The sequence below is a fragment of the Rattus norvegicus genome, chromosome 2 (genome assembly GCF_021556685.1).
Source record: "Rattus norvegicus strain SHRSP/BbbUtx chromosome 2, alternate assembly SHRSP_T2T, whole genome shotgun sequence".
Taxonomy (NCBI): domain Eukaryota; kingdom Metazoa; phylum Chordata; class Mammalia; order Rodentia; family Muridae; genus Rattus; species Rattus norvegicus.
Genome location: NC_141535.1, coordinates 31,311,868 through 31,323,379, shown reverse-complemented (window position 1 = coordinate 31,323,379; position 11,512 = coordinate 31,311,868). Strand labels below are relative to the sequence as shown.

Genomic DNA, 11,512 nt, shown 5'->3' with positions numbered 1-11,512 from the left:
CGTCAGACAAAACCTGTTTGCACATAACTCAGTAATTTCACCTAATATTACCTATAACATAGCTTTTAAAAATTTTATGTGTATGAGTATTTATCTGCATGCCTGTATGGGCACCACATGCAAGCAGAAGAGATCGTTAGATCCCCTAAAACTGGAGTTACAGGTTAGTGAGCTGCCATGTAGGTGCTGGGAACCAAACCCCAGTCCTCTGCGAAGGCAGCCAGTGCTCAACCACCGAGGTGTCTTCCCTGCTTCCTTTAGATATTTCTTATATTACCCAGATGGAGCTTATATGATTTACAGCTGATATCATATCCATTCTTCAGATGGATTTACCTCAATCAAGTCTCACAGTCCCTCAAGTCACTTTCCAGTCCATGGTTCCCTCTTCTGGATTTTAGTAAAAGGCAAGTTAATGGCATTCCTCTAGTAGGGGTAAAAAGCATCTCACTTCTCTTTTATGACTTCCCTTCTCAAACATACTTGTAAGAGAAAAATATTCTAAATGTACTTCTAGAGATGACATCAATAAATCTTTGTTTGATCTAGTTGCAGAACAGAAACGTTAAACTGAAAACCCTGAAGACATCTGTGACAAGCATATAATCAAAGAGCTAGAATGCAGACAGACAGAAAGGTACTTTATTTAAACATGATTTTGTAAACCATCACACTGAGTACTCTTTAATTCAACAAGAACATTATTTTCCCCACAGACTTACAGTGAGTCCTGTGAAAGTCAAAGTTAATACACGAGTGGAGAGAAACAAGATGGAGTTTTCTTAAAGTGTCATTGTGATCCTTGATACAAAACATACAAACACCTGTACCATAAAAGGTTACATGCCAGAAAACATTAATTAATAATCTTAATATATAGTAAGACACATTTATTTAAAAAATCAGGATTAATTTTATTATAGACAAGTGAATTATCCAGAGGAATATGTATTAAAACTCACTAAAAACCAGCAAATATTGCAACTGAGATAAAAATTTACACTCAAACAGAACTATAAAAATTTACACGTAAACAAAACTATCATTAAGGACCCAGGGCTGAGAAGGGCAGGTGGCCTTTTCTGAGGAGTCGTCACTCCTTGATGTTCTGAAGCAGCTTCAGCAGGTGTGACTCAATGACCTGTTGAACTACAAGGACAGGTCACCAAGGTCACATCACAGAGACACAAAACCAAGCAAACAAAATCCAGTCCATAAATTCAACTGAGCCTGAGATTTTGAACAGTGAAGTTATTGCTATTAGGACTGATTGTCATCTGAGGACAAGGTGCAACAGTCATTCTTAAAATTAAGGCTGATCCTAGTTCGGCAACTGCCCAGCCTTCTGAGTTTTCTGCCCCGAGGTTTTATTACAGAGTACAATGCTGTTACATAATTTTTTTATGAAAACATTTTTGAAATAAATCTTGCAAATACTGCCACTTGTCTTCTAGTAACCATGTGCGTTTATGAGAAAGTACAATGAGTGAAGTCACTCCTTAGCTTTACAGGATCTCTCTACTTGGCCCTTCATTAAAGCATATGTCTGGAGTTAGAATGACGGTGTTTATGCATGGAAGGGAAGAAGGTTTGGAGCACTGGCATTGCAATATATGAAGCTTTTCTAAAATGGCCCGAGAGTTCTAAGACACTTACCACTTCTGTAGCCCAGAGCTACAGCCAAGTCCATAGAATTATAGCCAGAGTCTGTTTCAATTGTTGGGTCAGCTCCATTTTCTGTAACAAAATAGCAAAACCTATATAAATAAAACGAAAATGTGAATGTCTGCCTGTCTATCCTTGGCTCATATGTGAATGACTGAACAGGGCTTCAGCCAACATGATCCTACAAAGTACTGTGTACATGGGATCCAGAGTTCATGTTCACAGGCTGAAGGGGAGATACCCAGCATCCCCAGAGAGTTCATGTTCACGGGCTGAAGGGGAGATACCCAACATCCCCAGAGTAGCTGACCAGACACAACTCACGCATGAAGACACTGTGTACAAAGAACACAAGAGTGGGGTCAAAGGTGACCCCAGAAGTGAGTGGGAAGGGCAAAAGCTTGTGGTAACGGGAACCCACGGGCAAACGCCAGCAGAGTGATGCAACCTACAATATGTATGCTCCCCCTAACAGGGGCAACTTAAAACACTCACAGCACTTCTTCCAAACAACGTTCACCTGCTTACCCAACAGCATCTTCACGCACTTCCCGTGGTTCCCGTGGACAGCATAAAGCAAAGGGGTGCCTCCGTTCTGCAGAGGAAAGTTACCAGTTGCCAGCATTTTCAGAGAGTAGTAGTCATTCAAATGCCATGGAAAACTAGTTTAAAACAGTATTAATATTTTGTGGGAAACTTTTTGAATCACAAGAGATAACTGGATTATGACACTAACTTGCTCAGTCTAAGTAAGTGCATTTTCTTCTGACACCTAATAAAGCTCCTATTTCCCTGACATCAATTAAATCCTTAAAGTGACAATATTGTATTTATTTATGTACTTAATTTTTTTTGAGGCAGAGTTTTAAGTAGTCCTGTGGCCTTAAAATAGCCAAGATGCCCAAGATGAGCTTGAACTTCAATCCTCCTGTGTCCACCTCATGAGACTGTTACACACCATGTGATATATGACACTGTGGATTGAGCACAGAGCCTACGTATGCCAGCACCTTACATCTGAGGTTTAGCCCATTACAGAAGTTTCCATTCAGTGTGTGAACTCACCCAGTCATACTCATTTACGTCAACTCCACAGTCTAGCAGCATTTTGACAATGTCTGTGTAGCCCTTACTGCAGGCCAACGACAGGGCACTTTCTCGACCTTTTCCTAAGAGCTGGGGATCTGCACCCTGTCACGGAAGTGAAAAGAAAGGACTTTCAATTGATTGAGACAGAACGCTGTCTCTGTGAATACAATCACAGTCTAACATTGAGGTCAGGCCATGTTCCAGGATTAATAAGAAATAACACAAGCATGACGAATGTGCTTGTTACCAAAGCCTGACTTCCTCCCTCCCTCCAGCTGCCTCAGTCCTAATCCTCCTTCACTCTGGAAAAGTCCCAGCTCCTCCAAGAAGCCTTCTCACCAGGACCTGCTCCACTCAGAGAGGGGTTGGACATAACTGCTTCCCGCTGTTCTGTGTGGATTACATTGTTTCCCCAGCTAGACCCAGGTTCCACGGGAACAGCAGACAGCCATCTCTCTTGTGCCCTCCATCACCATGTCTAGTTGGCTGTAGATGTAAATCTGCACTAACGACTCCAGTGAATGTAAGACACTATACATGTACATTTTCTGAGCATTTTCCTTACGTTCTGAAGGAGGAATTCTACCACAGCTATTTGCCCGTGTGCCGCAGCCCACATCAGGGGAGTAAATCCTTCTTCATCCGTGTGATTGATAACATTTTCTATTTAAAAGAAGAGCAATTTTTGTGATCTAAGTTACCGACCATGTATTAACATCACTCTGAAAACACTTGTTCTAAAACCTTATGACTCAATGCAGTTCAAGGCTGAGCTTTGTTTGCTGAGGTCTGCAGGTACTGCTGTGACTTTCAGTCTGTGCATGTTAAAATGGGTCTCGCTACACGCTGGGTTCATGGAGCACACTCCTCAAAGCATAAATACCACACACAGTGACGTGTTAGGTCAGCAGCGGTCTCAGGGACAGAAGCCCAGAGAGAATCCTGGCTCTCTCATTTTCTAGTGGCTTGGTGCTGGGCACGTGACTTGACTTCTGCTACACACAGATTAGTGCAATGTCATGTCAACACACAGATGGGAAGATCACAGCGACACGAGCTACGATGGCCCTTGGCATCACCTGAATATCCTTAACAACTTCTGCATCACCTTCACAAGGCCACCCTCCGCTCCAGCTAGCACTGCTGCCCGTGAGTTTCCATCACTCACGCAGTTCCAAGTATAATGTGAAGACTGGATAATCGGAAAGCGTCACACAAGTCCAGCCTCATTTTATTCCCTAAATGCAGCCGAACAGTTACAAACTGTACAGCTTCCCTTCCACACGTTCTTGGCAGGTTGAACATAAAGTTTCTACTTTTTAAAACATTATTTATACTTTTTAAATTATGTATCTGTTGGGGGGTATGAGTGAACATGAGTGCAGGGGCTGTCAAAACACGAGGCATCAGATACCCCTGGAGTTATGCCTGGGTGTAAGCCACCTAATGTAGATACTGGACACTGACCTCAGGTCCTCTGCAAGAGCAGCCTCAGATCTTAGGTTCTGAATCATCTCTCTGCCCCCAATATTTACATATACAGACAGAACTACACTAAGTCTCACAATAGTAAGACTCTGGATCATGCTCCCTGTGATCAACAAACAATACGGTGCCACCTAACTTTAAATAAAATAACAGCCTTCTTACTTTTATTATACTAAAAATATATCACATGCATCAAAGACTATAAAGAAGGAAATCATGTAAGTCTAGAATAAGAATGGGTGATTTCTCAATCATCCTAGAGTGGAGAATCTTTTCTAAGCAGGATGTAAAACTCCCAAGTCACAAAGAACAAAAAGTCATGATTAAAAATCTGAAGAGGTCATACAAAAAGAAAAACTGTGGAAAACTACATGTGTGAAACAACAGAGGTCAGCTTCCTTCATTCTGGAGTTGATATGACATAAATATATTGTAGGTATACTGTAGGTAGTTCAGACAAAAGGAAACAGAAAGGGATCAGAACCTAAACATATCAACAAAATCACTCTGAGGCACCATTTTAACCCACATATTAGTAAGAATTTAAGTCTCATTGTGTCTACTGGGGAGGCCAGTCATCTGGTTAAAACGTAATAACAAGCCAGTTGCACAGGCGTAGCTCTGTGTATTGGCCTGGCTAGCATAGGTGAAGAGCTGATTAGAGCCTCCTTCAGCACGACAAAGTCATCTAGTTTGTGACCTGGATATCTACTGGTGCAAATTTACTCAATGGATATGTTTATAAAGAATGCTAAGATAATCAGCAAACATTTGTAATCAACGAGATGCATAGTTAAAAAAACAAATAGAAATCAAAGTATATAGTATGCATTATAGTGGAAAAGTATAAACTAGCTGGGTTGTAGAGATATACACTTGTAATCCCAGAACTTAGAAGGTTGAGACAGGACAACTGCAGGTTTGAGGCCAACTTGGACAACACAGTGAGAGAGGCAGAACATGCATACATATAAAAGTTGGATGGGTGTTGTACCTGTGTGTATGTATGCATACTACATATGTACTTGGTACCCTGGGAGGCTAGAAAGAGGGTATCAGATCTCCTAGATGTGGAGTTACAGACAGTCTTGTGCTGTCATGTGGGTGCTGGGAACTAGACTTGGGTCCTTTGGAGGACTAGCCAGTGTTCCTAATCTCAGAGCCATCTTAAAGCCCCACATTTTATACTTTATATTACTTAAAAATTATTCCCTTTTCTGCTATGCATTGGGTTATGAATTTGGTGAGACTATATAACCTCTTTTGCCCTTATAGTTCCCTGTACAATATTCTTTTTTTTTTTTTTTTTTTTTTTTTTTTGGAGCTGAGGACTGAACCCAGGGTCTTGCGCTTGCTAGGCAAGTGCTCTACCACTGAGCTAAATCCCCAACCAATATTCTAATATTCGAATGAATATTCAAAATATAATACTTCAAGCTAGGGTATTACCTTGTTCAATACGAGTAGCCAGGTAGAGCATCTCTCCCTGAGCTGCCAACTGGTGAACAGACAGAGCTGAAACAATACGGTAAAATTCTTCAAGTGCATCTTGTGGGTGACACAGACATCATCTCATGGTGAAGCCAGTTTTTTCCAAAACAAACTCCACCATCTTATCATTTAAGCCTAACAAAGTATCCTAATATCACAAGTCCTATTCTCTGAGAGCTGACTCATGATAATATGACTCCTGCAAATTATTATTTTGGGGCAAAATTTATCCTAAAGAGTGATTTAGTTACACTTTTTAAAAAGCTATCTCTGATTCCAAACTTATGAAGAAGGTGCAAAACGACAAAGCAGCGTTGCCTTTGCCTTCTCAGGGGCTCCTCTGAAGAAGGTCTCATTGTGACGCCAGCCCGAGGTTTAACATGGAGGTTCCAGCAGTCCTCCTTCCTCAACTTTCTTCTGAGTAGCTGACGCTACAGGGACACACCATCATCCCCAGCCTTTTAAACTTTAAAGTATTTTTTAAAATGTATGCCAAGTGAGTATTTTGCCTGCAGTGCCCACAGAGGCCAAAAGAGGGGTGGTGGTGTCATTGACAGCCACCATGTAAGTGCTGAGAATTCAACCCTTGTCTTCCAGAAAAGCAGCCAGAGCTCTTAACCACTGAGTTATTTCTCAAGTCCCTAGATATTTTTATTTTGAGGTTGGAAGGGGGCGCAAACATTATGAATGAGTTCATAAACAGAAAACTGGCCTTGCCAGATTCTTTTTGAGGGGTGAGTCTCATTATGTAGGCTGGACAGGCTCTAGCTCCTTATCGCTTGCCTCGGTGTCCTGGGTGTGACTACCTGGGCTGGTGAGAGTAAGTGTATGAGTAGGTCAGTTGAGGCCAGTGAGCATGCGAACGCTGGCCGGCTAAGCGTGTTTATTTGTAACGTGGGGAACAGTCTCTAGCTTTGTATTTTGTTCTCAGCAGAGAAGTTCTAGGTTGGAATATCATAAAACAATCTCTGTGAGCTGCACTGTTAACTAACACTGCCTTCAGTGTTATGGCTGGGTTATAACACTTCATTTAAACTAGACATGGCCTGAGGTAGACTTAGACTGCTTTCTGGCTCCACTGCTACTGTGTGCAATCTGCGATCTGGAGGGATTTAAGATCTCTAAAGTAGAGACTGAGATTTCACCAGGCTTTAGAAGACAGAGGCACTCACATTATAGTTTCAAACGCAGTTACTGTCATCTAACTGTTAGTTGGTTAGCTTCCATTCAAGCACTCATGCTTCACTGAATAGCTGTTAGCTTAGGCAGAGGAACCTTGTATCCTATACAATGACTTTACAGTCAAAGTTCTTTAAAGGGTGGTTTCCTGCTTATATTATATGTTTCAGTAGGAATTACTTATTTTTTATTACTAAATCATTTCTTGATCTTGAACTAATATGTAAGTCGATATTTACAATTATGTTCCTATATAAGTAAAACATTAAACCTTAAGAACACAAAAGCACTGATACCTTAGTTTGTAAAAAAAAAAAAATCACAGTAACTCATTCTTTTGGTAAAACTATAAATGTTTTAATAATATTTTAAACTGTATTCTCATAGAGATATAACAAGAACCTTTCAAACATAGAAAAACACATGAAAAAGTTTCAACTTATTAAAACGATTATCACTTAAGCTTTCAAAGCTAGAGTATTTATTTACTGAAACTAATATTTCAAGTATAAACTCCTAATCTGAAATAGCGTTAGTTATTTGCACGAGTGTTCCGAAGCATTCTAAGTGTGTACTTACAATTTGCTAACAGAGGTGTGGTGGAGACCTCGTTTCCCCTGTGCTTGTTGGTTAAAGTAGTTGACTGTTTTATGGGTGAGAAATGTTTAGTTGTAGAGGGTGTGTAGACGTGCCTTACTTGAATTCCAGGAGAAGGAGAGGTATGGATATTGCATTCAGCTAAATAAAACAAATTAAAATAGTATTTTAATGACAGAGCAGTATAATAAATGTATTAAAGTTCACATGAAAAATATATGATGTTAGCTTCAGTTCACAAGTGTTTATCAGGTGATATTAACTTATTAATTATAGTAGTGTAAGCACTACAAAGAAAATTATTTATCTTGATCTACTATTAGTTTTAACATTCAATAAATCATTACAAAGTAACTACAGCATGCTGACAGATCATTGAATTACAGTATTAGAAGCTGATGTAAATTAGTCACGAAACAGAAAATATTTGACCAATTTTGAAAAAGAAAAGGAATACTTTTCTACCATTTAAAAAGATGCAACTAAGAAAAACCCAATTAGGGAAGTTGTACATAAGATCAAATGAGGGTCTCACTGAGTAGCTCAGGCTGGCCTGGAACTCACCGTCTTTGCCACGGTACTAACTAAAGGCATGCACCACTACACCTGGCTTAGACAATGACTATTTTAAGACACCAACAGATACTTAATGTGGGTTTCTGTGAGATTCTAGAGAACCCCTTTAAAAGATGATGTTCAAGCTTTCCCTCAACTCTGAATCTCATGATTCAAAGAAAACAGAATGGAATCAGGCAAATGAGAGCGAATGGAAGGAGTTATACCATAACTTTCAACCTTTAAATAAGACAGACGCCACCTCCAGGTCAGAGTTAACTTGATCTTGAATATTTTTACTATCCTCTTCGTTTAAGGACTTCACAAAGCGAGAGCACACGTTCATATCAAATCGGTTTGGCAGTATGAACTTCATCCCCATGGCGACTCCCTGAGCTGACCCTTCATCTGAGTTTGGGTCTGGCTGGTGCTCTATTTTGATGTCTGGCATCCCAGAGAGGCCATAGCTGCTGGGACACTCTTCCACGACCAGTTGGGCCCCAATGTCCAGATTTGCAGATGTAGCCATGGTTTTAATAATTAAAACATTTCTTCATGATTTCTTTTTCTTTTTTTTTCCAAGGATGTTATCCAGTATTTTACTGGAATTGAGATAGTAAAGTATCTGAAAGGAAAAAAATTAGAAAATTTAAGGAGTATATTAATTTATGTAAATGTATATACACAAACATTTTAACTACACAGCCAAACAGTGCTCCTGTAAGCCTCCTTACACAATAGAAAGCCCATGATATCAGAGGTAGGAATCTGCCTATAACCAAGGCTTTGCCGTTTATTAGCTGTGTGATGAGTACTGAGAAAGTCTCACTTGTAAAACAGATGCTGTCGTTCATGGATGGGGCCCTGGGAAGGGATGAACACTGTCTCCACAAGTCTCACTTAGCTTCCCCCTTCTATAGCTGATGAGTGCCAAATGTTTAAAGATCAGGCTACCAAAGAAAACCAACTTTTATGTTAAGACAGTAAGTCATTATTTGAGATTTCTTTTTCTTTTTTTTTTTTTTTTGGTTCTTTTTTTCGGAGCTGGGGACCGAACCCAGGGCCTTGCGCTTCCTAGGTAAGCGCTCTACCACTGAGCTAAATCCCCAGCCCCGAGATTTCTTTTTTAAAGTGCCATTTCTGTAAGTGTTCTCAATTTGAGCTGAGATATAACCAACTTGTAGCCAGGTTGACTAGCACTGTTTTCTATAATACCCATGATTTGGACAGTTAGGTACTTACAGACTTTATTTTAAAATTAGTTATTACACTTATTTGTTTGCACATGTGTGGGACCACATGGGCCACAGCATGTACACAGAAGTCAAGAGGACAAATTTCAGGAAGTGGGTTTTCCCATCTATTATGTGTGTCTCAGGAACTGAACTCAAGTCATCAGGCTTGGCAGCAAGTGACTTTACTGAGCCACCTCCCTGGCCCTACAAAGTTTACTTTTTAAGAATTAAAAGTATATTCATCAGCTTTTGTTCAGAGTAAGCATAAGCAACTTGATGTACGTTTTAATGAGAAATATGTAGAATATGGATTGGTATCCTATGTGATAATACCAAACATACAGTCACTTGAAACAGGAAGAACTGAAGACCCAGTTAATCTTGCCATTTGACAGCAGATTGCTCCCTGGACATTCTGAAAGGGACCTGAGTGTGTGATGATCACAATTACCTGGAATTAAGAGGGAAATGAATCGGCACCACATGACTGTTCGGCATTTTAAAACCATTTCAACAGACTGATCCTGCTAAGTGTGCTGGCGCACTAGAGGGCAGGAGAAATAGTCTTACCCGGAAAGGAGCACACCAACTGGTTACACATTACTAAGCAGTAACATCCTGAAAACATTCACACAAGTGACATTATACAAGCCAGGTGTGGTGGCACACACCTTTAATCTGAGGTCAGCCTGGTCTACACAGTAAGTGCTAGGACAGTTAGAGCTACTTATCTCAAAAACTTCCTTAAAAAAAAAAAAAAAAGACTGATCCTTATCTCGATCTTCTGAGTAGCATGGATGGGTAATATTCTTCTCAATGGAAAAAGAAAGCTCCTGAATCCCAAGAAACCTGGGTTGCTCTACCAACTCCATCACTGAGGTCAGTAAACAAGCAGCAACACAAAATTCTCAGGGGAGAGGTGAAGACAGTACAGTCCCACAAAGAATCGCATAACAAAGTCGTTACATTTTGTCAGAAGGCAACAGGAATACAAAGTTCAGTGCTCAATGGGAACTGTTTCCAAGGAAAGAACAATTTCTTCCAGGAATCTCTGGATTGAGCACAACTCCATTCCACCCCTCCCCCGGCACATGTGGTGTGTCTCTTTTAACACTGTTATTTTTCCTTTCAAGCTCCGATTAAGGGAAAAAATTGCCAGATGGTGAACTTTTTTTCTCTCAAGACAAGGTCTCACTTTGTAGCCTCGCATTTGCCTCCCGAGTGCCCGGTTTAAAAGTGTGTACCACCTCCCTCACCAGGTTTTAAGATCACTCTCAGGAACCATCGCAAACAAAACCTACCTAGTGCCCCAGAGGTATTTTCTGATCTTAATTTGAACAATTTTTTTACATTTTCTTCCTATTTTCTAATTGGGTTTGGTAATTTAGTCTTAACACTAAATATTAGATGTGCTAGACACGCAAATCATGAGTTTCCCAAGGCTCAATCATTTGTAAAATGGGGTTAAAACAGTCACCTCTAATGTTCTTTGCGGCCCCTGTAGAACAATAGGTTTCAATAGACAGAATTACCAGTCTTTGATGGGAGAACAGGAAATGAAGAGGGTATCTAGACTAGATTAGAGAGAAGCAAAGACTGTTGATACGCCCAAACTTGAAGCACAGGGGAGGGGAAAAAATGACAGAGATGATGAGAGTTAAGAGAGAAAGGGTGGGTAGCCTTGCCAGCCAGACTCCCAAGAAGAGTGTATGTATAATGCAAGCAGTGGGCACAGTCCCCAATGGAAGCTAATCGCAGGGGCTCCTGGTTCTTCCTAATTCTTGAAATTGTCCTACGAGGGGGAAAAGGTGCTATAAAAAACGAAAGGCGTCTCACAAGCGACAGGTGTCCCGGCGGGCGTTCCCGCTCTATGGCCGCGGGGTGACACCCGCTCCCGCACCGTGAGCGGTTCCGGGGACAGGGGCCGGTCCGGCGGGTGATATGACTACCCAGAGCGCAGCGGGAGAGCGGCTCGGGCCTGGCCAGGGCCAGCAGTGGATTGGTCCCGAGCTCGGTCGGCTTCGGGCCCAGACGTCACTTCCTATTTTTTATCTCTTCTGGAAAAAAACTAGAGCGTTCAGTGAAGGCGAGACGACTACAAGTGATCTCTTCTGGTTTCCCTAGAGCTCCGCGCCCCATCCTCTCGCAGAACTAAAGGTCGCCTCAGTTCCGGGTCACTAGAGAACGGTCGGGGCTCCGCCCCACGGCTCCGC

General features: G+C 41.1%; 1 protein-coding gene across 8 annotated transcripts; it reads right to left on the bottom strand.

Annotated features, from left to right (window-relative positions):
• Positions 1-620: 620 nt before the first annotated feature.
• On the bottom strand, positions 621-11,478 carry Ankra2 (ankyrin repeat family A member 2). 8 transcript variants are annotated; one of them, XM_087617852.1, is made up of 9 exons: positions 11,136-11,478; positions 8,292-8,689; positions 7,492-7,650; positions 5,692-5,757; positions 3,320-3,417; positions 2,731-2,856; positions 2,186-2,260; positions 1,657-1,737; positions 621-1,149 (listed from the first exon to the last, which is right to left on the bottom strand). In XM_087617852.1, the coding sequence occupies exons 4-8, from the start codon at positions 5,720-5,722 to the stop codon at positions 1,675-1,677; spliced, it is 393 nt and encodes a 130-aa protein (XP_087473978.1). In that variant the 5' UTR covers positions 5,723-5,757; positions 7,492-7,650; positions 8,292-8,689; positions 11,136-11,478; the 3' UTR covers positions 621-1,149; positions 1,657-1,674.
• Positions 11,479-11,512: the final 34 nt, after the last annotated feature.